This window comes from Hippoglossus hippoglossus, chromosome 3, assembly GCF_009819705.1.
Source record: "Hippoglossus hippoglossus isolate fHipHip1 chromosome 3, fHipHip1.pri, whole genome shotgun sequence".
Classification (NCBI taxonomy): domain Eukaryota; kingdom Metazoa; phylum Chordata; class Actinopteri; order Pleuronectiformes; family Pleuronectidae; genus Hippoglossus; species Hippoglossus hippoglossus.
Window position 1 is genome coordinate 20488727 of NC_047153.1, and position 26001 is coordinate 20514727.

At 39.7% G+C, this 26001-nt stretch overlaps 2 protein-coding genes across 7 annotated transcripts; one reads left to right on the forward strand and one right to left on the reverse strand.

Annotated features, from left to right (window-relative positions):
* Positions 1–990: 990 nt before the first annotated feature.
* On the reverse strand, positions 991–5854 carry LOC117759279 (gonadotropin-releasing hormone II receptor-like). Its single transcript, XM_034581341.1, has 4 exons — positions 5625–5854; positions 3809–4329; positions 2736–2940; positions 991–1783 (listed from the first exon to the last, which is right to left on the reverse strand). The coding sequence occupies exons 1-4, from the start codon at positions 5818–5820 to the stop codon at positions 1254–1256; spliced, it is 1452 nt and encodes a 483-aa protein (XP_034437232.1). The 5' UTR covers positions 5821–5854; the 3' UTR covers positions 991–1253.
* A 7459-nt stretch (positions 5855–13313) lies between these two features.
* Positions 13314–24048, forward strand: zgc:123258 (uncharacterized protein LOC641502 homolog). 6 transcript variants are annotated; one of them, XM_034580910.1, is made up of 17 exons: positions 13314–13534; positions 14611–14721; positions 15093–15275; positions 15588–15677; positions 15776–15909; positions 16608–16762; positions 16854–16950; positions 17120–17221; positions 17573–17654; positions 18238–18312; positions 18525–18581; positions 19157–19210; positions 20664–20763; positions 21233–21313; positions 21830–21990; positions 22973–23003; positions 23546–23726. In XM_034580910.1, the coding sequence occupies exons 1-17, from the start codon at positions 13481–13483 to the stop codon at positions 23584–23586; spliced, it is 1608 nt and encodes a 535-aa protein (XP_034436801.1). In that variant the 5' UTR covers positions 13314–13480; the 3' UTR covers positions 23587–23726. The 6 variants fall into 6 exon arrangements, with proteins under 6 accessions (XP_034436801.1, XP_034436817.1, XP_034436833.1 ...); XM_034580901.1 differs by having other exon boundaries at positions 13339–13534; positions 14608–14721; positions 23546–24048; XM_034580926.1 differs by lacking the exon at positions 22973–23003 and having other exon boundaries at positions 13338–13534.
* Positions 24049–26001: the final 1953 nt, after the last annotated feature.

Sequence of the window (26001 nt, forward strand, 5' to 3'; positions counted from 1 at the left end):
AAACCATTAAGATATTGCATGTTAATGAGCTTTACATGTGCTGGTGGTTATTGGACTGAGACCGTCAGAAACTGTTTCCAATGTTTTTGCGTCCTGATATGTACCGACAACAATGAATGGGTGTATCTCAATAAGTGTAAATATTGAAATATTCCTTAATGGCTGACAGAAAATGATTAAACTACGGTTTTCAATTTGGCATTTTCTTTTCCCTGTATGATAGTTTATAAGATAGTAAGATATGGGTGGTTTTCAATTTAGCAACACTAAGCAATTAATTGGCTAAAAGTAACTCTATTTTGAGATTATGTGTTCGATTTAATATTCAGGAAAATAATGCATGCTGTTAATGACAGATGGACACAACATAATGCACACAATCTCAAATTTGAAAATGGATTCAGCTTCTTATTTCTGCTTAAGATTGCTATTGCTCATAGCAACAGCAGCAGAAACTGACGTAAGTGTTCCACTACATCTGCAATGACCGATTATTTACCTGCTCTAGCTACAATATTTATTTTTTCAAAAACGAATGAGGCACAAATCAATGATGATAACATTTTGTATGATAAATGTTGCTCACTAAGATATTTACTGGGTGAATACCTTAAGGTTTTATACATTCTTTCTGATTCTAGGAACCCTGCAACAAAACATGAAAATGCAAAGAGTTGAGGATGGTTCTAAAGTGATCTCTCAAATCTGCCACAAATTCATTTGTCACAATTTGGCCTTTCCATTAGGGAAATATGACTCATCTTCACTGATTGTGGACGGCCGCCCCCCCCGGGGATACAACTGCTACACATCAATACAGAGACATACGGGTGTTTGCATTAGAGATCTACTGACAAATTGCACAGCATAATGTTTTTTTGTTTACAATTGCAGCAGTATGTGTTTGACCCAATTTGCACCGGGCTCGCTGGACTTTTGCCTCTGAACATTGTAAATATCCAACAGCAACAGATTCAAAATAGACGCTCATCCCAGTGGATACATTTAATTTAATTCAAGATGTCAAATCACAAGATACAGAGCACATAAACATTCATTTACCAAGTTTCTCCTCTTACAGGAAATATAAATTTATTTCATTTTATTATACACAAGCATCATTTTTGAGGTAAAATGACAGGGTTCAAGGAATACAGGACCCCACACATTAGACCGTCAGACGATGAATAAAGATGAATAAATAATATAGTTATACAACATTATAAAAAACTGTCAGGTCTCTTCTCCTGTCCTCACACGGTGCTGTCGGAGCTGGACTGGTTTACATCTCTAGCTGTATTATTGTCTGCTGTTAAAAACCTGCCACTTGGTGATGTTGACTCTTCTTTACTGTGATTGGTACTGTACATTATGAACTTCTCCTGGCTGGCAGCAGGGCTCACCTCTCTTTTCAGCGGTGAAATACTGGCAGCACAAGTTAAAGATCCAGTTATAACCGTGTTGTTATCCAGGTCAGACGCTGGGGGAGCTTTGCAAAAATACCTCTGGAGCCCCTTTCGAAAGTGAATGGTGAACAGGCCGTAGATGACCGGGTCCAGGCAGGCGTTGACCAGACCAAAGATGAACAGGATGTGGGTTAGCGATTGGGAGACTTTCCCCTCAAGGTCATCGGGGAAGAACCAGTACCACAGGCCCAGCAGGTAGTACGGAGTCCAGCAGATAATAAAAGACAAGACAATAACTATACTCATTTTTAGAGTTCTCATTCGGGCTCTGGGGATGTTGTTCTTTGAACACCGCAAATGCACCTCATTGGATGACACTGGGGGCAGAGCAGATGACAAACAAAACAAAGAACACATTATCAAAGCCTTAATACAAAAAAAACAATAAATGTATTGTGTAAGATGTGAAAAATGTAGCGCTCTTATTGCATTCATATTTTTAAAAAGTAAAATAAATAATACATTAGTCTTCTGTCAAGGTTTCAAGTGGTTTAGTCTGGTAGGGCTGAGTTAGAGAAAAGATTGTCTTTAGTCACGACAGAGTTTTCCATTTGATTTACTAGATGGTAACACAGGATCAAATCATGTAGAATTGGTTTATCGTGTGGTCAGCTCAAGGTTTAGCAGATAGCTCCGCTGGGCCAGGTTCTCAGACTACAGTCATGCTATTGTAAGACTAAACAAAAGAGCTGAGGCTGATGGGTTTGTTTTTAGGTTTATAGGTGTTCAATCAGAAGTCAAGTCCAGTATTACATTCAGGGATCACCAATGTTACCTAATAAAATGAATTCACTAACACCGAAATTTAGTCAAAAGCCTTAAATCACACAACAGCTCTTATAAATTCAGTTCAAACACAGTGTGTAGCAGCAACTTACATGAGAATGATCTCTATAATTCTACATGTGAATATGCAGAATTTGGAGGTGAGGTGCTGGAAGTCTTCTGTTTCTAGATTGACCAATCGTGTTTGAGAAGCAGGCTTCGGTTGCCCGCAGGAAAAGATATTGTTTTTTAAAATTTATTTGCATTCATATGCAGATAGCTGTTATCAGAGATTGGCCATAATGACATCTGGATCTAAAACACCTACGAAAAGTATCACTGTTTTTGTTTTTTTGTGATATGTGAACAGAGTTTTGGCCCAGTTATCCACTGTCTACACTGGAAGGCCAATATTGGTTCATACCCCCAGAAGCTAATTAATTGCAGATGATAGCCAATAAGTGTAAATCGATCCACTAAGCATCAGCCTCGATTCAAACTCACAGTTGTGCGTTTTCAGTCGTTTGGAGATCTCACAGAAGATCCTCGTGTAACAGGTGATCATGATGACCAGAGGCAGCAGGAACAGGCAGGAGAAGGTGAACATGTTGTAGGCAGTTTCATGCCAGTGACTCATGAAACTTCCACGAGTCGTGCACTGAGTGAACTCCTCGGGATGAATGATGGTCACGTTGTGAAAAAGGAATATCTGAGGAGGGAAAGGAGCATTATTCATCTTCAAGCATGTGAAGTAACATCCATTGATACTGGTATATGTTACTGGTATGTGTTGGGATGTGGCCATGTCACCATTAAGGTCAACCTCATAGGTGGTGGAGGTTGTCCCAGGACATGAAATGTAGTAGAATTATTTTCTGTGCTCCTATTTGATCATGCAGATGCAGAACAGGCCCTGAGATTTCTTCTAGAGTTTTAGTTGATATCTGTGGTCAGGAAATGGATTCATCCTCCCACTTTGTAAAATCATCCAGTTAGAAGTTTTCTTCATTTGTATTCCTAAGTACAAGCAATGACAGCATGCAAGGCTTCATCTGATTCTTTCCAAAACAGCTTTTTAACCAGGAAGATAAGACAAAAGCCTGCAGGATGCTGGTATGCCTGGATCACGATCAGGCCAAGCTTATTTGGCTGTAAATCCTCTTTTATCTTATTATTTTGAACATTTCGCTTGTAGAAATCAAAACCGACGAGGAAGTTATCAAATTATTTGCATCGCCACAGCTTGATATCATTCCACAGTGCCTCCAGTGACGTCTGTTAGAAACATGAAAGAGCCACAGGCTGGTAAATAAATGTTAATGTTGGCAAGAAGCTGTTCTTGCAGATGCGGTCATCTGTTTTTCAGACTGGGGATGGGCGAGCAACTGGCCGCCACACACGTCATACGTTTTTGTTACAAGGTTGGAAAATATTACTTTTGGAACAGGGAAAACTTAACCCAGAAATATTGATCAAAGCAAAGAAAGTGGCTGTAATCACTTATTGGACCATACACCTTTTAATTAAGACCTGTTTCATTAAAATTTGTTCTGTCCCCTGTTGTTAAATGACTTTACCTGAGGGACTGACAGCACAACACTCATGGCCCACGCCACAGACAGCATGACTCTGTTCCTCTTTCTGGCCTCGTTGATAGCCAGAGGGTTGAGAATAGCTGACTGCCTGTCCAGGCTAATCACCACAGTGACAAAGGCGCAGGAGTACATCGCCTGCAGCTTGAGAAACATCAGTAGCCTGCAGACAAGGTCCCCAGCAAGCCACTGGACTGTGATGTTCCACACTGCGTCAACTGGCATCACGATGAAGGTCATGAGCAGATCAGCCACAGTCAGGTTGATGATCAGCACCCTGACGTGCGACTTTCGCTTCCCATCGCTGTGGGCTGCCCACAGCACGGCCAGGTTGCAGAAGGCCGACGTGGCGCAGAGGATGAAGGTGATGGTCACCCTGACTTTGGCTGCTGTTGTGAATGTGGGCAGCTGCAGGGTGTCGCCCCCTGCTGTCCAGTTGGAAGGGGGAGAGGAGCAGTTGCAGCTGCTGTTGGGTTGATGATCTGCTGGCAGGTGATGCATGGTCACTGCAGAGTCACACAGAGTGGTGTTTATTTTCTGAGGCGCACAGAGGAAGAAACATGCTACTCATCCACCGTGAAGAGCAGCGCTGTTAACAAGAGTAAAAGATCAATTGGAAATCAACCAGGTGTAGTTGAGATGAGTCAGGGGCCAAGTGGTTGGTAAAGGTCATTCAACTTGTATATATGGACACATCATTTGCCTTGCAACTCAGTGAAGTGCAAGGGAGGAACTAATGCAGTGTGAGGAACATGGAAAAACATCTATACAGTACATTTAGCTAAGATTATCTTGTATGCACATGCATGCACACATTTGCTAGAGTAAATACACGAATAACATTCAACCACAAGCTGCAAGCCTGAAGTCCTCTTTAGGACCCTTTCTTAGAAAGACTGAGAACAGTAAAGATTCAAATATAGGTCATTTTTTCTTCACCAACAAAAGTGTTTGCAAATAAATATACAAGTAAATTCATTGAGTATTTGATTCCAAAAAAGTGTGTCTGTGTTTTATTAGTTAGTAGCCTAATGTAGTTGCCCCCACATGCACAGCACGATACTGTATGACTGTATATGACACTGGATTCCTTCTACAAGCAGCACTTCTACTAAAAAAGCCTTTTGAGACATATATGACATTTCTACTATTTTGACTTTGTGCATGGCATTGAAACTAAAGTGGATCTACAGCCTTACTAAACAATATTCATGCAGCAGCTGAGGTTCAAAATAATCTTACTAATTACTTATCAGTGGACACCGCACCTCCTCATTTAATCATATGATGAGAAAATCAATGGACTCATACAGATTTATGGATTCAGGATGAGCTGTTAGAAACATCTCACCTTAATGAATCAAAAAGAGGAGCCATAACATCATAAACATGAAGGGACACGAACATCAGATAGCATAAATCATGTCAATGGAAACGTATTAATATCGACTGTCTACATTTTTTATTTCAATAATATGAAACTTGCCATTTTTGTTATTAATAATTCTTTCGATTTTTTAAGAGAAACTCGTTAAAATATCTGTAATATGTGAATACAGGCAGAACATTAACTATTAAAGACATTTTATTATTCTGCAGCCAGAATATTGCTCCACAACTGTAATCTCTCATTCACACATGAAGCGTTTGATTGAATCTAAACGGTCGAGTTATCCCTAATTATTTGATGGCCACATGTGCAAAAATAACATTTAGTATATATGTATAGTGGATACTAAGCACAGTCCACTGTAATTACAGAGTACAGCAATCACAGCAACCAAAGAAGAGACTAACTCACGTGCGTGTGTTGTGGAGGCTGCGGGTTGAGCCTCATGCGCAGGTTTGGAACCCCGAGTATTAAAAAAAGAAAAAGATCCCAGCAGCTGTAAGATGAGGAAGGCGTCAGGTTCAACCACCACATCTGTGCAGCTCCTCCGCGGTCCTGTGTCCGCTGTCCTGTGTCCGCTCTGCGTCCGCTCCACCTTTATCTGCATACCAATCAGAGCCCAGCAGGACAGACCTCCGGGGTGTGGTCTGTCTCCAACTCCACATTCACTGACTCGTCCGAAAAGAAAAGAGCCATGGAGGGGGAGGGGGGGGGGTTCTCAGTACATTTCATTCAATAATTTAATAAAAAAATAAACGCTCTCATAATAACAAAACAGCTCAGATGGTGTCAGTGCTATGTAAACTTAACTGTAACATAGGACATGATTCATGAGACGGGACTCAGGCAGCAGAGTGTCTCAATGCTGCTGAAAACATCATATTCTCTTTGAGAAACATGAGCAGGTCTGCAATCAAACAAAGTCTAGTCTGTCTGCTGCAGGAATGTAGAGACTGGTATTAATGAAATCTGTGCAGAAAACAGAGCATCCATACTGAACATTCACAAGCTCACAGAGCTGTTGAGTTGTTGTTCCAACTTCAGTCTGAATGTGGAAAAAACATGGAAGCTGTCGTATAAAAGTGTTTAGAATGTTTAATCGACACTTTGACACTTCTGTCCAATATTTGCACAGCAACGAAGAGCAAAGAAAAAGGATCAGGTTTGACTAATAGATAATTTAAAACATATCTGTATTAATCCTGAAAAACGTCTGTATTGGTATATTAAAAAAAACTGTGTTTCAGCAGCATCAGAACATACAGCAGGCACAGTTAATGATGTAGTGGACAATTGCATTAGAGAATAGGTTACACTCAACAAGTACAATTACTTTTAATACTTTAAGTACATTAAAAAATAAGTACTTACTTTTATTCAAGTAGAAAGGTTAATGTGGTACGTTTACTTGAGTACATTTTTGTCTATTTGTTTGTACTTGTAAAATGTTCCCTCCACCACTGTTTATCACCTTCGGACAAAGCCAGTCTCACTGCGGCCTCCTGTGTCCGGTCTTTGTGCTCAGTAAAGTTCAGTCAGCTACCCTTTGTCATGATTTACCCATTTATGCACAATGGGAATACAGTTATGCTCGGCGCGGATGGCTCTGTTCTTTGGATGTTCCCTGGATTAGCCAGGCAGCATGCTAAGATAAAACAGGGAACATGTGCAGAACCCCCCGGTGGGCGTAGCAGGCAAGGTACGTTTGTTCAAGATGAATATCGTTTACCACGACCATGTATGGACTCAGTGCTAAAGGTGGAGGCTGGGGTGGTGGAGGCAAGTTGCCGGCAGCAGGGCGTGAGCAGGGATCAGTGAGGATGAGGTCGTATTTAAAAGGATCGCTTTGATGAAAGAATGGGCTGTGATTGGTGGGTGAGTGACGAGCACCCGTAAATCTATCAGAAGCTGACAGTTTATTACGCCTGAGCACTTGACTCCGTGTCCTGCATGAATTAACGCGATGCTTCATCAAGCTGACTCTTTGGCTTTTTATTCGCCACACAGAGAAGAGTGCATCAGCTTGTATCTCATGTCCCATTTACAGTCATCAACTTGTTTTCTCCTCCAGTAAAATCCATTAGCACAAATGTGTGGCACACTATGAGGGTTTCTCATTTCTCTACAAATGTGTTTCAATGGCACTTTGCCCTGATGAGAGCCATCTACTTTGTCTGGTCACACAGGTGACTGAGATTTCATGAATATGTCCAAGTGAATCTAACTCTTTTTTGAAATGGCAACATTTCACTGAAAGTCGAACACAGGCAAAGACGAGGAGGAAAGGTGACAGGGATTAAATAAAGCAGCCTTTCAACTTCTCACAGCACGTTCCTCTGCTTTAGCCATGTCACTGTGAGAAATGTAAAAACCAAAAGGGAGGGAAATGAGTGAGGGGAACCAACAGGCTGCAATTATGTCCTCAAAAATCCAATTCCATGGCAGGAGTGTATATGAGAAACTAAAACAATGTGGGGGCACATTTAAGGCTTAGCAAGGTCAATACATTGTAGCCTAGCTGTCTCCTCTGTCTCATATGGTTGATCGATTCCTTATTTACCACTATTAACCAAAGTTGTTGTTAGGATTATACTTATCAATAGGCCTAATAATAATAATAATAATAATAATAATAATAATAATAATATTAGGAAGAAGAAGAAAAATAGTATAGTGCTTTTAACAATGCAAACACACTTTACATAGGGTTAAAAAAGGGGGAAAAAAGCAGATAAAAAAATATATATATATGAAATACCTATCATAATCACACATTGATATATAAGATACACATCATAATTTCAATTTAATTTTGTGTGATGTAAAAGAAGCATATTGAATTGTGTCTTTGCACAGGAATAAAAAAGCCGTCAATCTTTCTAACTAATCTTTTTTTTAATCCTAAATCACTTCTTTTTAGTTCATAAAAATAGATTTTACGGCAGTGAAGACAGTTGTTGTTGTTGTTTGTCAGTTAATGTGCTGGACTGTGATCTCATTTGGATGAGTAATTGTGCCCTGAGGCTGGGTGGTCTGTCTGTTTTTCTAGTTTACACTCTACACTGGTCTGTATTTGGCAAAGTGTTCGTGTCTGCATTCACATTCCTTCTTATTTACGTCCATTTATTATTGAAGTATTCAGGAAACATTCAGAACCAACACTCCAGTGCACTTGAAGGACCCATCACTGTTGTTTTTAGTGAGCTGAAGATTTAATCAAGTTATACTAGATTAATATCTAGTGTGTACAGCGTTATACAACTTTACTCGACATTTTCACTTCACCCAGACGTTCATGCTCTGACAGGTTGAACAGATTTGTGCGTTCACACCTGCAGTAATGAAAGTGAACCCTTTTCATCGTTATCTGACCGTGTGTTGTCACCATTCTGCCCCTGCATGTCTGGAGCCTGTGTTTTGAACATTTGAATTGCATTGTTGGATTTCTTGTGTCTATTGACTTGAGCCTTTTTAACTTCCTTCTCATTTGGCTTTTGGATTCTTCAAAGACTCTTTGGGTTTTATATGGACTCTTTTGTTAATGTGTTCTCCCTTCATTATTTGTTGCCTTCCTTGTGTTTTCCTTACTCTGTTTACGTTTGTTATCCCTCATGTTGTCTTATTTCCTGGTTTATTTTAGAGTCAATTTCCCTGTGTCGTTTGCTTGCTGGACTTCCTGTCTTTGTTCTGTTTCCCTGCACTTGTGATTGTCCTCACCTGTCCACCATGTGTTTCACCTGTGTTCAGTTATCACTTCCTCTGTGCTCCCAGTCCTGTGTCGGTCCGTCTGCTCAGTTCTGGTTCTGTTCAGGTCTGTCTTTGTTTCTTCGTTATGTTTCCGCTCCCAGTGTTTCTGTGTTTTCTGATCTTTTTTCCTGTGTTGAAGCTAAAGCTAGCTCAGTCAACTTCCTCAGCTGATCGTAGTGGCTTCATTTGGATCCAGAAAAACTCCATAAGTGTTACATGTATAAAAACAGAAAGATGGACAAAGCATCACTTCCTCCCACTGCTAAAATGAAAGCAATTGCCGCATTCTTGTGCTTTCCCCCTAATTTTGAGCCAGAATCTGCACTTGAGCATATGTATGATACAACAGAAAGAAATGTGATTGATCTGTACTTTGACTTTTTAGTATGACCTGTACTGCAGCCAGCCACCAGGGGGCTATCATGGTGTTTTGGCTTCCCTTTTGGGGCCATGTTTATATAAATATGTAGTGTTTGCTTTTTGTTAGTACTCTTGCCAGGTTAGTGTGATTGTGGATTTTTCTTAGCTTGTTAGTTCATGTATTTTATAATTTACCATCTTAATAGTTTTTTTTTATTTTTTTTTTATTTAAATGTTTTCATTTTCATTTCTGTTCATAATCTGTACTCCTCTGAAAGGTTTCCCTACGGTTTGAACCAAATGTTTTACATATCTACCAAAATTCACCATGTGATGCCATGTCTGTAACAATCCCTCAAGCAGTCAGGACACACAATTTACAAAACATATGTAAACACATTTAGACCTTGCAGTAAAAGCAGAAGTGAAAATGCACAGAAAACAATGTTCAACATTTTGATATGAAGCAACCAGCCAACTAAGCCCCCTGTAAGGGACTGTCAAAGCACTACTTGGTCCCCGTCCTCTGAGATGATGTCCTTGTATTTTACAGGATCTGTTGTGCGTATTGCAATGGATTAATTTCCCAGGTTCCTATTTACGTTGGCTCGTTATGTGGTGTTCAAGTTACAGCCGGAAAAGAAGAGAACATGCTGACCCAAAACATGTTGTTATTCGTCAGCCTAGTCGTCCGGCTTCGTTCATCCTGAAGCCAGGTCATGACCCAACACAACTCAGTACTCTCAGTTCACACTGAATTACGTTTTTAAGCTTGGCAAAAAAAGGAAGGATAGAGGTATTTGTTGAAAGTTGGATGGAATAAAAGAAAATACACAATAAATGAAGGTCTGTGTGTGTTGCAGTTTTTTGTTGAACATATTGTGGATTTTAACACAAAAACTGATGAAAAGAAAAAAGGACATAAACAAAATTTACTAATACTTAAAAATCTGCAATACTGCATGCTCAAAATGCATAGCAAGCACCATGACAGTTAGTATATATACAGTGCAGTAACCAGGGGGTTTGAGGATGCTTCATTTAGATAACTGTCACATTTAAAGCAATGGAGAGAAAAAAAGCCACGTTTTGAGCATTTGGTTGTTCAGGTCAGGGTCAAACGAAGCAAGGTAGTGACTGTTTATCTCAGATTTTGGTGTCAGGAAGTCCCTCTGTACGGTGGACAACCCATCTCCATATGGTTAGTTTGGGCTGCCTCTGCCATACTGTGAAGATCACATTCATGCAATACAGATTCCCAGATATTCTTTACTAATATATTGAAAGATAAATCGAAAAAAGGCACAGATGATATTCAATTTATTCTGCATGTGTGCAAGGAAATTAAAATAACTGCTGCTAGATAATGTGGGTAAACCAGACTCAAATACAGGTTTTGAGCTGGGCACATTTCCACATTGTTGTTAGCATGGCAACACTAGTTACTGTTAAACCCCCACCGTAACGAGGTATGTAGCCAAATATCGCAACACTGGTACTAATTGTGAAAACAATCTTCACTTGAGCTGATTTGCGTATCTGCATTAAAGCTCTGATATTGTTTTAGACTTTCAACATTTTCAGCTGTCCATGGAAAGGGCAGTCATGTAAATCTCAGGAATTGGACATATCAGGCTCAACAAGCATCTGATTGTATCTCGGTCAAGCAGGCAGATAGGCCATTAGCTAATTAGAGCTGAGGACTGTGCTTGATGACACCGCATGGTGGATCATCCCTAACAACATGATGTGATTTATCTTCATCCTTGGTCACTTTACACTGAATGGTGTTGATTGGATTTCTGTTATTCATACATTAATGAGGCTGGAATATTCAGCGAGAGGCCATGAAAAGTGACAATGGAGTACAACAACTCATGTAGATATAGATATGAAGAGTATGCTATGAAGTGATTCATGTGATAACGTCATACTACACACTACTCAACACGCGTCATGTGAATACAAATAGTTCAGACATTAAAATCGTACTGTTTTATTCTGTCAGTACAGACATGTTTTTAGGAAAATTAAATGAAATTAACATTGGTAATTTATTGGCTCCTGTGAAATATAGGCCCGGCATCTGTATTCAGGCCACCTTTATGGGACCACAGTAAAACCAGGTAAGTGTGGTGACAAGAAACCAGTGGAGGGTCAGGTTTAGTGTGAGGTCCTTCCCTATATGTAACAGGAATAGCAAAACTGCAGTCAGTTTTTGAAAATAGTCCCCACTGCTGGTAGAATATGGAACAATATTAAGAATAAATTGCCTTTGTGTTTCTCACATAAGTCCTATACTCACTCTTCTTGTAGCTCCGTTTTGGTCTCCCCAAGCCTCGGAAGGGAACATCTGGCTCTTTAGCTGCTAGAATATCATGATAATGCTGTAGACAACACACTAAATGGAAGTGTTTTCGAATGTTCAGTCCCCCCTGACAGCAAAGTAGACTCAAGGCTACAGCACACTACAGGATAATCATCAGATTTTATAACCTGATTTCACCCTTCCGGCATATTGCAGGGGCATTCCCGACTATCTGCCCAAATAATCTTGAAGTGTGGTAAAATAATCTTAACGCTACCGATTGAGTCGAAGGCACCATGATCTTGAATCACTCCAGTTCAGAAGGTGGCGGTAATAAACCTAAAAGTTGTTTGCAAACCGCCATTAAAAAAAAAAGGAAAGAGAAAGAAGAATCATACGAGTTTCTGCGAGATTTCTTGTCTCTAGAATGGGCACTGTGAATTGTTTCCTACAAACGGCAAGTGTGTGGTCTGTTGTTCTGGTCAAATCATCTAGTGTGAGCGTTCTGACTATTATAAGATTATAAAATCGGTTAACTGAACGATTATCTGAACCTGACACAATTAATGATATTTCTAAAGCACCTTTCAAAACAGCTGTTAGAAAGTGCTTCACAAAGAATACAACCCCCCCCCCCCCCCCCCCCCCCCAAAGAATACAAAACATAAAATACAACAAGCAACATAATATATGAGAACCCATTGAGGGTTCTCGTCGAAAGAACTCGTTGAAAAATGGTTCTTTGAAGAAACAATAAGTAAAAGGTTCTTAACCTAAAAAGGTTCCACTATTGCATCGCGGTGGAGAACCACTTTTGGTTCTATTAACTATAACCTTTTTTTTTTAAGAGTGTACAGCAGTGCACACTGTGTATGAAATCAAATGTTTTAAGAGAATTACCGGAATTTCTGCCGCTGTTCTAATTGTTAAATCACATGTTGTCTTTTCTTTTCCAGGCACAGTGTGCTCAGCACAACACAAAAAGATTCATGATTAACAGCATTTACTCTCTGTTACAGTGGAGATTTAAAATGAGGGAAAACTGTATAAAGAGCGTCATCATGTATCAACTGATTGAATCCTTTTCTATCATGTAAAAAAGTACTGTGTCAGGCACATGCTAAATGCTTTAAAATCTAAATGATTTATGTGTTTATGATTTATTCTTAATAAAGTTTATGTGGTTAATTTAACAAGTGAGTGTTAGCTGAACATGTGACAGGCTGTCCACAGGAAGTCACACTGCGGTGAAAGATGAGAGGAACCACGACTCTCCTCTTTCCTCTCTCCACCTATATATATATATATATATATACAAAACCAAAATTAAATAAAAGTGTAAACACAGAAATTAGTAAATTTACAACTATATAAATAAATACATTTATTCATATAGGAATACAAAAATAAATACATCTAGAAATATACAAATAAATAAATATATAAACGAATTAATCAAGAAATACACAAATAGATAAATGTATAACTATATAAATGAATGAATTAATACATGTAGAAATAAATACATTTAGAAATGCATAAATAATACAGGAATATATGTAGAAAAATTGAAATAAATGAATGAATACATGTGAAATACAGATATGAATAAATAGATGTAGAAATACAAAAAATAAATGCATGTGGAAATGCACTAATAAATTAATTCATCCATGTAGCAATAAATCCAACAGCGCGTCAGGAGTCACGGGACAAAAACAGGAAGTACCACCGAGCGAAACCGCTGCCGTGAATATGCGAGGAACCCAGCGAACAAAATAAGTAGAGACACCTACAATCAGAGTATTGATGTTAAAGCTCCAGACCTCTGTGACAAGCCAGTGATATCACAATGGAGAGAGCTGTGACAACCGTCACTTTGTTGGTTCTTTTCGTGGCTTCGCAGGTAAGTTAAGCTGGCGACCATAAGAACCGGACTAGCTGTGTGTTAGCGGGCCCGGTGAGGCTAATTGCCGTTAGCTGGAGCCACTGTTAGCTAATTAACATGTTTCTCCAGTGTGGGCTCAATACACTGGGCTCATCCGTGTGTCGGAAGGACGTGGGATACACAACGAGACGAGTGGGGGCTGTGGTAGCTAATGCTAGCTGTAGCGAGCTAATGCTAGCTGCGGTGTTGTGAAACCGAAATCAAACAACTCCTACGTCGCTAACTTATTCCCGAAGTATAAATGGAGGTTTGGCAGATGGTGATCCCTTAGTGGTGTCTATTTTAAATGTTTCATCTTAAATTGTAGACATGACTATTAGCTGTTCAACCAGCAACAGTTGTAACAGTATTACTTAATTGACTCTTGCTCTATCTGTTAAGTCTGTCTGTCTGTCTGTCCGACTTTGACATGTCTTGAGAACCCTTCATCTCATCACACTGAACATGTGAATTGTTAAGAAATAGCCGCGTTTTGTTGCCATTTGGACACGAGAGGCGTTCAGTGTAAATGAACTTTGAGACAGCAACCTCTCTGTTGTAGCACCGACTGCTGGGACTCATGGCAACAGCGCACTAATGGCAACAGCGGACTAATGGCAACAGCGGACTAATGGCAACAACAGCGGATTCTCCAGTTCAGGGTTGTGTTAAACGAGCTTCACTGAACCGCTCGTAGTGCAGCAGCGTGGTTCAGGGTTCTGTGGACTGAGTCTAGCAGTTGGTCTTTACTTGCTGGGGCTCAATTACTGCAGGTCGCTTTTACAGTTTCCCGAAAGAGAACTGCACCCAGCATTTCCACAAAGCTGAGCAAACAGCCAAGTCCAAACAGGCAGGTTTAGAATGGGTGCTGCAGTAGTAAGTAAACATAACGCACCAAACACATGCCCACTTGGATGCAGCATATGTCAGTGGTTTGTCAGGCCAGATCTGTGGCTTTCTGTTCACTCCTTTTAGCATTTGTAGTTGGGTTCAGATATTTTCTTCAAAACTTTTGAATGTGAAATGTGAGACTGACAACTTGCCTTTCCCAGCAGATAAACTGCCAAGAAGCGATTCTGCACGTTTCAAATGGAATTACAGATAGAGAGTACTGCATCGTCTACAATCACTCCTGGACCCCACTGCAACAAACCCTCGAGGCTGCTGTAAGTTTTTCAAACCGTGTTTTATGCACTATTCTGTTGGGAGTGTCACAAGTATCACTGACTTTCATTGGCTTCTCAAGCCATTTGGCTTCCATTTAGTTTCTTTTATTTCATATTTGGGTTTATTTTTTAAATGTTCCACAATAAATAGTCTAATAGTGTTTTACGCAGCAGGGCATTTGGCAGGAAATTAACATAAATATTGATTTGTTTATTAAGAATAAACAGTCGAGTTGACAATATTTTAGATGAAATCACTTAATTGTGTTTAACACTCATTGTCATTTAACCTCCCAGCTGTTTTGATGGGGAAAATTGTTTCTTTTCTTCCTCGTCTTACTATGTGAAATAACTTGTCTTCGCTTTTCCAGACCCAGTTTCCGCTGGTGAATTTGATGTCCACTATGCTATGTAACGGCTCAGGGGTCAGTCCAGATGTGGTTCAGGGCAAAGCAGTAGTGGTGATGAGGGGGGACTGTAATTTCAGCCAGAAAGCTCTGATTGCCCAGAGCCTCGGAGCTACCACTTTGCTAATTGCCAGCAACAAAACATTGGTAGGACATTTACATCCAACTGTTTTTTGTCAATTGTGCAAGGGGATGTGATTGGACACTTATGATCCTGTGTTTGAAATTGTTAACAAATTGTCTGTCCCTGATCATAATACTGGTGTTGGTGTGCTAAAGTGTAACATGTAGATATACATCCAGAAGTGATTCAGAAATTGGGAAGTGAAACACCAGTGGCTTAGATCTGGGGGTTTCCATTTTATTTTTAGATATTTTCTAAGTTAAACAAAGTGGGGTTTCTTTTTCAATTTAAATTACTGTATTCATAAAAAATCTGGACAATTTTGTTTTTTCCAGATCACTCCATCAGCCAATGAATCTGAGTACACAAAGGTTCACATTCCTCTGGCTCTCATGAGGTACAGGGATTTTCTGGATGCACAGCAGGTCAGGCAGTCTTTACCTTTACTGGTGCTATTGTATTAGGTCTTATAACCTCCCACTTTACAAAGGTTGATTTGATGAATCTCTGTGCATGTCCTCAGGTGATTGGTGACGGGATGACGGTGAAGCTGTATGCTCCAGCTCCCTCCAAGATTGATGCAAGCATAGCAGTCATCCTACTGATAGCCATTGTCACAGTTGCCTTGGGCGGCTACTGGAGTGGGGCATGTGAGAGGTGATCCATCCCACCCCCTCCCATCGACCTTCTCGTCAAAGCTATGCCCCCGAAAAACACATGAACTCGCACTGCCTGACAACTGCTAGAAGTTGACTCACTCGCTAAGTTCTGATTTCTGACTCATCTCTGCTTCAGCAGTGTATGCCTTTCTGGCGGAGGACTCATAAGGAGCCAGGGCCACAGACACCAGCTTTTTTTAATCATTTTTTTTCTCAGACGATCAATTATTATCTGGACTTGAAGAAGATTTCAACAAATAAGACAAAAAGGGTTTCAGAAACAACTTTTCAACCCTACCTTTAAATTTGGACGTATTGAAATGTGACAGAAAAACGCAGTAGTTGTTCAGCTGAAACAAATAATACACAAGGTGGGGGGGCTTCTGCTCTGGGGTACATGTAGGTCACTCATGTTAAAAAAAAAATTGTTCATTAGAACATGCTTTGTGTAGTGTTGATCATTTGAAAGTTATCTTCTTCGGAGCAGGTGAAGTATTTAGCATACGAGTTACCGTGGCAATTTACCCCCAGTAAGAAGTCAACCACCACCATGAAAACCAAGGGTTAAACCTGCAATTAGCTCACTAACTATAATTCCTGCTTACTAACTCTTCTTTTGCAAAAACTACAGTTTTCAAATACTAAAAGAATTCAATGCACTCAAAAACAATTCATACGTTTCTGTGTTTGTGGCAGAGATCGCTTGAATAGTGGTACACCGTTGGAAGTAGGAGGAGAAAGCAAAGCAGACAGCGGAGAGCTTTCCCTGTACTCTCCTCTCAAAGTGGTTATCTTTGTCGCCATGATGTGTGGGATGCTGGTCCTCATGTACTTCTTCTACAATGTCCTTGGTTAGTGGGATGAAAAACAGCTCCTCTATATTCAAAGAATTAACATTATCCAGTGTTTCATTGTTGTGTTCTGTTTGTCTTTTATCCCCAGTTTACATCATTATTGCAATATTCTGCCTTGCATGTGCCTCTGCACTGTTCAGCTGTCTCGATGCAGTGATGGAAAAAATTGGCTGTGGCACTGTGAGGTATGAGCAACAAAGACTTTATACAGACAACACAAAGCACTAAACAAGTCAGACATAGTGGTAACAGTCGGGGAAAATGTGAAAATGAGTTGTTTCCGGCTTTCCTCTCCTAACACACCATGTCTGTAGCTGAAAGCTTTTGTTTATTTGAGTGTGTTTCTTTCTCTAGCTTCTCTATCCGAAACTGGAACTTCTCAGTGAGGTCTCTCATACTGGCTGCTGTGTGCATTAGCATTGCTGTGTTCTGGGGAGTCTACAGAAATGAAGACAGGTAATGTCGAGGCACACGAGACATTCATCCACAGTCCCTCTGTCTGTTAAACTCTCACACTCACGCATGTCTGTTCCACCACCAGAGACTGTTTTGGTGGCAAAGCAGGAAATGCTTGTTGGTTAAATTGATCTGTTGCACACCCTCGTCGTAGTGCTTTTGACACTGTAAAACCCAATTAATTTCAAGCATCACTACACTGCGTTTCCGGAGAAGATACAGAGGAAGTGTGGAGTTCACTGCATGTCTGAAAGCAACTTTAGATGCACCCTCTTTCTCTGCTCTATACTGCAGGATGAGGACACCTGGACTGCCTAGTTTAACTTCATTTAATTTCTGGTGCCCTTGTAGGTGGATCTGGATCTTGCAGGACCTCCTCGGCGTTGCTTTCTGCCTCAACTTCATGAAGACAATTTCTCTATCCAATTTCAAGGTAGCTGTTCTTTTATCATTTGCTTGAACTTTGTTAAGCATAAGGAGAAGTTTTACTTGGCTATATATGTTTGATAGAACCCGACACTTATATTGGCCTTATACAAACTTTTATTATTATTATCTATTTTACAGCAAGACAATCTGCATTTATGTTTCCAATTTAAGTAAAATTACGTTTAATGTCTCGTTTCAAGCTTTATATAATCGATTCTAGTTGTGTTTATTATTATAGTTGTTTATAATAAATCTTATGGTTAAACCTTAAATTGTCAAGCCTCAATTCATTTCTTTGTCATAATAATTAAATAATGGCATCTTGAGAATCGTTGCAGATGTTTTTTTTATATATAAATGTATCTATCTATTATCAGAAATGTTTTGCTCCGTAATATCAGCGTCAGCCCCCAAAAATCCACATTGAATGGGCTCTAATATTTAATGTAAATATATTTATGTCCCTTTGTGTAATTGCCAATAATGCGATTGTGATAAAGCAGGGCAATGCTAAAATACGTGTTTCTTTCAGGTTTATCAGCTCTGGTGTCGAGCTTGAATTTTCTTGAATTTTTTTTATCTCTTAGATCTGTGTTATTCTGCTGAGCCTCCTGCTTGTGTATGACGTCTTCTTCGTTTTCATTACTCCTTTCTTCACCAAGGTAAGAATGTATTCTCTCAGGGCTTTTTCTACATTCTTAACTACCATTGATTTGACCATTTTTATAGATGGTAACAGACGTAATTGGACTAAGTAACATATTTATAAATATAAGGATTGTTTTCAATTTTTGGCTGATAATCTGTTGCATAGTGTCTGTATAAAGAGATGAGTGACATCATATGAATGTTTTGGATCATTCTCTGTCAACAGAATGGTGTTAGCATCATGGTGCAGGTTGCACTGGGCCCAGATGCATCTGGGGAGAAGGTAAGTTTCCCTTGATTTCCTCCCTTGTCTTTTCAAGCATTTTTCCAAATATTTGCGAAAAGATCAGATTCCACATTCATTCTTTTCACTGCTTTCATTTGTTTTGAGCTTTGGGAGGGTTAGAAGTAGTGGACAGCCTTTTTAATATTAGTTTTAATTTCTAGAACTGTAAAATTTAAATGTATAATATTTGAAGAATTTGGGCGCTTTTCTATATATCACCTCCAGGAACTGTATTTTTATACTGTCTATACTATTTTTCATGCTCATAGCACTAGACAATTAAAAAAGAAAATAGTTTACTTTATTGTGAGACCGAAAAGGGAAACATCACTTGGTGAACAAATTTACTTGTGGAGTAAATTTGTGTTCAGGAAGTGAGCAGATGTTTTTGATCTTTTGATGGTCATCTCAGTCACAGCTAGTTAAAAAGCTAAAAGCTAAGCTTGTTTCCCTGTCGAGTTTGTACCAGCTTTATTAACGTCCTGGCTGATCTGCTCTGCTTGTTGTTGCCGGACGGGACTGATTGACTGACTGATTAACTGTGCACTGGGGTTGGGTGGGCTCTGTCATAGACGCAAGGTAACATGGTGGAGATCCCCGCTGAACCCCAGGCTCCCTCTGAGAAAGTAAGGCATGACTTGTTAACCCTCCACTCCTCTCTTTATAATGTTAGATCATGCAGTAGGGGTTGTAGATATTTTGGTCTCATATACATTCTCATGAGCAGAATCCTACTTTTATAGAGGTTCTCTAGGTGTCTGTGTCCGCGCTCTTGTACAGATATTTTTGTGAGGACCATTTTGAGCCTACAACCAACACTTTCTGAACCATTTTGAATAAGCTGTTTGAGGGTTAAGACTTGGTTTTAGGGTTAGAGTAAGGCATTTAGTTGTGATGGTTAAGGTTAGGGGAAGGGGCTAGGGAATGCATTATGCCAGTGAGTGTCCTCACTAGCATTGAATGGGAGAGTGGTCTTACAACCTGTTCAGACCTGGTTTTAACATCCGTCCTGAGTAATCCAATCCCAAGTGGTCAGCTCCAGTCTAAGTACGAGTCTAAACGCACCCAAATCCTGAATGTAAGATCTGATCACTCAGACCACTCAGCCTGATGCATGTGGCCACCTTTTTTTTCTGCTGTGTGAATGCAGTTACATCTTGGGCCACATATGAAGAGCTGCCTCCTAAGCTGACGTCCTTTGACCCGCTACAGTTTCTCTCTGAACTAATCATTCCCCTTATGTTGAATTGTTTGTGGCCACTGCTGCAGTATCAACACCGACCAATGACTGATACTTTTCTGAAATTGCTAAAATCTTGATTCACAGCAGAGCTGCACAAGATTCATTCAGTGCCTCCTGACTGTTCTCTCTCTCTCTACCGCTTGCTCGTGCAGACACACAAACACAGTGAGACAGAAATGACGGACGTGTTGATGTGCATATAGAGTGCAGATCCAATCACAAGTGGTCACAGGAGACACTTTAAGGACACGTTTTAATCCCAGGTGTGAACACGTGTACTAACAGCTGTGTACTTGTTGATCAGATATCTCAGGATGGATGTTAATACCAGGTCTTTGAGTGTTTTTTCAAATATAAAATTTTCAAGTTGTGGGTGCTGATAAGTCAATTCAGAGACAAACCTACAATTAAAGTTTGGTTAATGGGAGATAAAACATGAAACTAAGAAATACATGTATACATATTGTAACCTGCAGGACAAATTGTTATCCCAGTAGCTTCCTTATGAATGCAAGACACTTATGTAGTCTACCTATGATTTTTCCCTTTTTGAGCTTGCAGAAAGGCATAGTATGTTATTTCAGGATAAATGGAGCAGTGTTTCTCCTGCAGTAGTTTATGTTTGCTCTTTTCTTTCTGTGAAATAAGAGGTAGAAGTGCATGCTGGTGTTTGGCTGGAGCATTACTACTGCTGTTGTTTCTATTGTTCATTATACAAAATTGAGAAATTGATAAGAAGTGGAGACCTTGCAGCCAGATTGAGTCAGTTTAACACACACAACAGTTCACTCACCGTTCTGCTGTCACAGACATCTAAAATGTTTTTATGTTCTCAGCTGCCAGTGGTGATGCGTGTCCCACGGTTCTCAGCCTGGGCTCAGAACTTGTGTGGGATGCAGTTCTCCATCCTGGGTTACGGAGACATCATTGTTCCAGGTGAGGTCAAGTTGTCACCAAGTGGGTGCTTAAACTGTCGATGGTAAATATTTTGATTACCACAGGGGCTGCTGGACACCAGTCAGTTTAACTACAGTATGAACTTCAGGTTACATGGAGCAGATTAGAGCCGTCAGTGGTACAAAGAAAGAAAAACTAAACACATGGTGCATACATTCCAGAACAAATGAAGCTCCTTTTTATCGTCGCCAGATCTCTAGATAGGCAACGGAAGATCGGGCCAAAAAATCATGTAGTGTGAACTAGGCTATTATATTTATATATTTATATATATATATATATATATATATATATATATATATATATATATATATATATATAATTGGTGTACAAGTTTTATAAACTTAGTCCTCTTTCCTCTGAAGTGTTCAATGCATAAAGAAAAATAGGACACGCATACTTTTCTTTGCACAAACTGTGTGCATGTCTGCATTTGTCTTGTCAACAGGTCTGCTGGTGGCCTACTGCAGCCGGTTTGATGTTTGGATCAACAGTACTAAGAAGATCTACTTTGTCAGCTGCTGCATAGGTACCCCTTAGCGAAACCATTATTGTCTTGTCCTAACTCTACTCGTCACTTTGCATTAACACATGCAATCTTGTTTGAAACTTGTTTATGTACAAAATGTTACATTTTATTCAGGTAATTGTTGGTTTATAGCCCTCCTAAGCACAGGTTTTAATATGTAAGAATACATTTTTGTTTTCATTAATTTGTTTATATTTCATATTGCTCATATTAAGTTATTACATGTTGTTATTGCACTCTTCACACTGACCTTAGATTTTATTTAATTACATTCCCAAATACTTTCAATTGTTGTATTGAAATAGCTCTTTTACAGAGTGTGTTATATGAACACAGTAAAATGTTGACCTTCTTGCCGTAAACGCGGTGTTGCAGGTCTATTCATTTCCCCATATTAAGTAGATTACTGATTAACTTCCTGGTTTCAAGTTTTGATTGTCTTTGAATGAGCTGAAAGCTTCAAGTTTTTCTTGTTTGTTTTCTTCTGTGTTTGTGTGTCTCTCTTATGCCATGTAGCCTATCTGCTCGGAATGATCCTGACCTTTGTCGTCATGCTGCTGTCAGGGATGGGTCAGCCTGCCCTCCTCTACCTGGTGCCCTTCACCCTGATCACCTCCGCTGTGGTGGCTGGGTGCCGGGGAGAGATGAAGCACTTCTGGGCAGGGACCACTTATGAGGTGAGGGAACCAGAGAGAGAATTGAGTGTTTTTTATAAAGGGTTGGCACAGTAGCTGTGCTTGATGTATTAAGGATTTCTTGTATCTATGACATAAGCTTTGGGGGGGAAAAAAGTCAGGATTGAATAGCAACCTCAAGAGATGATATTCAGGCAGTGCTCTGTGTTTCTTTATTTTTTCCCTGATGTTGAAAATTATGTGAACTCACTTGTGACTGTGAAGGTTCTATCGACAAATGCTTTAAACCATCTTTTATCTACTGCACGGCCCACAGCATATAACAGAAAGCTTCAATGTGCAGCTCTCTGCAGACTGAGGTACTAAAACCTCGTTCAGATCTGGTACTAACATCCGTCCTGAGATCCGATCACTCAGACCACATTCGGAGGTGGCCTGGGACACATGTGGCAACATTGTTTTAGATGTCTGAACCTAAATATGTCCTGGGCTACATTTGAAGGACGTCTCTCACCCCCTTAGGTTAAATGCATTTTTACGCTTGATTTGTTTGTATTCACCGTCACAATATCATCACAGATCACCTCATAATGTCTGATACTTTTCTAAAATTGGTAACATTGTTCTACATAGCTGCGCTCATTCAGTCCATCCTGACGCCGCGTGCTCTTTTTCTCTCGCTCTTGTTAGCTCACGTGAACACAGGCACACGTACATTGTCTTCTGACACATCTGTATATTCAAACTACAAAACATTATTTGGTCATTGTGAACACACATGAGGAAGTTAGACCTGATCAAAAGCGCGTTCCCTGACGAATTGAAAGTACAAGGAAAAGACGTATGTGATTTGCATACTCTTTAGTCTGAGGTGACTTGACATGACCCGAAATGAGCTATGGACGTGACATTTGCATAATTTCAGCTCAGTCGTCTTTAACGACCACAGCAGCGTTTGTATTCTGTGAATACGGCCAATCAGCAACAAATTCAACATAAAATTCTGATCTCGCTTCTTCACCAGGTCTTGGACTCCAGGGAACCATTGTTGCCAGGTGTGCTTCCCTCTAACCCAGATCTCTCCCCTGCATCTCTCTAGCCATTTTAAATTGTTGGTTTTACCACTGCCTTTTCTCATCTTTCCTGTTTCTTTTCATCCCCTTTTTTCTTTTCTTTACACATTTTAACTCCTCATTTCCAGGGTCAGTGTGATCAAATAAAAAAAACTGTATTGTATTTTGCATCAGCTGACCACTAGGTGTCTCTCGTTGATTGAAAATAACTTGTCAGCCACACTCCAAATGGACTCGGCCATGCAAAACCATTAACCTAATTCTTTTATTCCTGCATCTTGTTGTATTTGCAGCTTGTTTCATCATTCTCTTTTGATTAATATTCTTACCACTTCATCCCTTATGCAGTTACCAGCATTTTTACGTTGTCCTCTGCATGTTGTCGCATGCAGTTAAGCTGATGGCATGGAGTTTGGTGTATGCGGTCTCTGTGGTTTACTGTTGTATATGCAGTCTGTAAAATCAAAATTCCCTGAACTGAAATTCAACTGACGAATAATTAACTTTTTTCTTTGTCTCTTTAGGGGGAACAACTAACTGCTCAGTAGGAGGCGAAAGATGCTGACTCACAGTGAAGAGTGTGACCCAACTGCTGGATGCTTTTTAGAATATATATTTTTTAATATTACATTTGCAAGGGAACAAATGCTATTGATCAACACTTTCTTGAAACATTGCAGGTTCATTCTGACTGCTGTGAATGGTTAGGACATTTAAAAAATGTAAGTTGAACCGAGCTGTTAAGTGATTGAGCGGGTTGTTTAGTGACTGAAATGTCTGCTAGCTTCACGTTCGGAAAACTGTAATGACTTTGCCTTGATGATGTTGATGATTGCAAACAACAAAATAAGAAAGCACTTTATAATATTTCGCTTGAAGGTTGTTTCATTGTGGACAGGGTGGGGATTGGGGTTTAAATTACTTGTAGCTGCCTGACACATTTTGATAACTGTTTTGAGGTTTCTGTGTTTGTATGATGTGATTTCTTCCATTGCCTTATATATTAAAGTGAACAACTTCTACCTAATGCTGTTGTATGTTTATTTTTCTGTCGTTTTGAAACTTGCTCAATGTGAACAGTAAACAAATTCTTTCAGTAGATAAAACGGCACAGCTCTAGAAAATCTGTATACTGCTTTTTTTGGGGGGGGGGGGGTCTCCTTTTAATGACATAGAAGATGAGTATTCTATTTCATCAAAGGAGCCTTCTTCATTTAGGAGAGCTGGATTCCAAGACACACCCACCGCGCTTGATCATGTAGAACGTCTAGGTCCTCAGCATCAGAGATTTCAGACTCGGAATCAAGACCAGGAATCGCCTCCTAATTTTTGCATCCTGTTCTTCATGCAGCATCTTTATGAACATGTCAACTGTAAGTCTGAAATGATTGCGACCAGCCATACTAACACTCTGGATAAAGAAAATCAAAAGCATATTTTCAAATGCATATCAATCAGTATATTAAGTATATACCGTTTATATTTTGTTGATCTAGCTTTGGTTAGCTAGCCAGAAAATAAGCTAACTAGCTAATAGCTAGTTAGAATTTTACATATTTCTCAGTGTTGTCAGTTTGCTTAAATGTCAGTGTCAGTGGCCAAAGATTTCACTTGATGTCTTAGACTGTTGCAAAGGTGAAGTGAAAGTGTTTTTAGCCTGAACAGATCTATTAGTCTGTATGTAGTGATAGCACCACCTACTGCCAAAAGGAAGTAAGCCTCTATTACATACATCGATGTACATTACATTTTTATCGTGTGGTCTACACTTGATGGCTCGGACCGTAATGCGTGGTAAGAGGGCGTGGTCCAGCGCCGCGTGACGGACGCCGGAAGTGACGTGTTTATCCTTCGCGCGATGCACAAAACTCACGCAAAACGGAGCCGTTTCGCCCGGTTCCAGTTTGCCCTTCTCCGCGGCCGCGTCAGGTCCTGAGATCGCAATTGCTCGGGCCCGCACAGTGCTGCTCGCAGCCCTAGTTTCTAAATGTGATGCAACCCCTTCAACCGCAGTTCCTTTACTCTGTTACATAATGGAGATGTTATTAGCAAGCTCCCATATGCCCCTGTAGCCTCTTAACATCAAAACCCACGTTTGCAAAATTGCATCTTTAATTTGGCAGGACATGTAAAGGGCCACAAAGCATCGTCCCACAGTAACCCCACATGCCACATAAATTATTGCTAATTCAGCAACTATCGTGTACCCATGTCTTGTCTGTAATGTTCTTCATGTGTTCTTTGTTGTATATTACATGTGTCACTCTATTCTTCCTCTGTTTTATCTCTCTTTACCCGTATCTCCCCGTTGATCTAATATGTTTAGAAAAACCCTCATAAGGACATAAGCAAATTGGCATCTGCTATAAACACTGATACAATAAAATCATAAATACATAAATAGGATTTTTTTTAAAAGCACAAATGTAGGGGATGATTAACAGCATAAAAACATTTTATAGGTAGTGACCATAGTGACAAGTCGTGGTTAAATGGCCTTGGACTAACCTATAAAGCATTAGTGGAATTATTTATTAACTAATTATAAAGACAAAAGTTACTGTTTAACCTCGGCGAGTGTCTAATTAGAAAGAGGTGTGGTATGTTTGTTATAATAGAGTAAATGCATAATCTAACAGGGGTTGGAATGCAGGGTACCTCACAATACGATATGCGACACCTGGCCCGCAATACTGATAATATATCACGAACAAGCGATTCTCTGATAATAAATATATTCCAAGATAGTTTTATAAAAAAAAGCCCCTAAAAGAGGTAAAGTACAGGATTTGTGTATGTATCCAATGAAATGAAACAATGTAAAGAGAAAGGGCTTGAAGACTCATCTTAGTGCCTCTTTAGTCTTTAACAAACACACGAACTTGTCAATATCCGCGTGATCCATCATACCTATGCAAAACTGGCAAAAGTCCCAACTGTTAATAACTAAATATCGATATTTGGCGCCAGCAGCATGTCG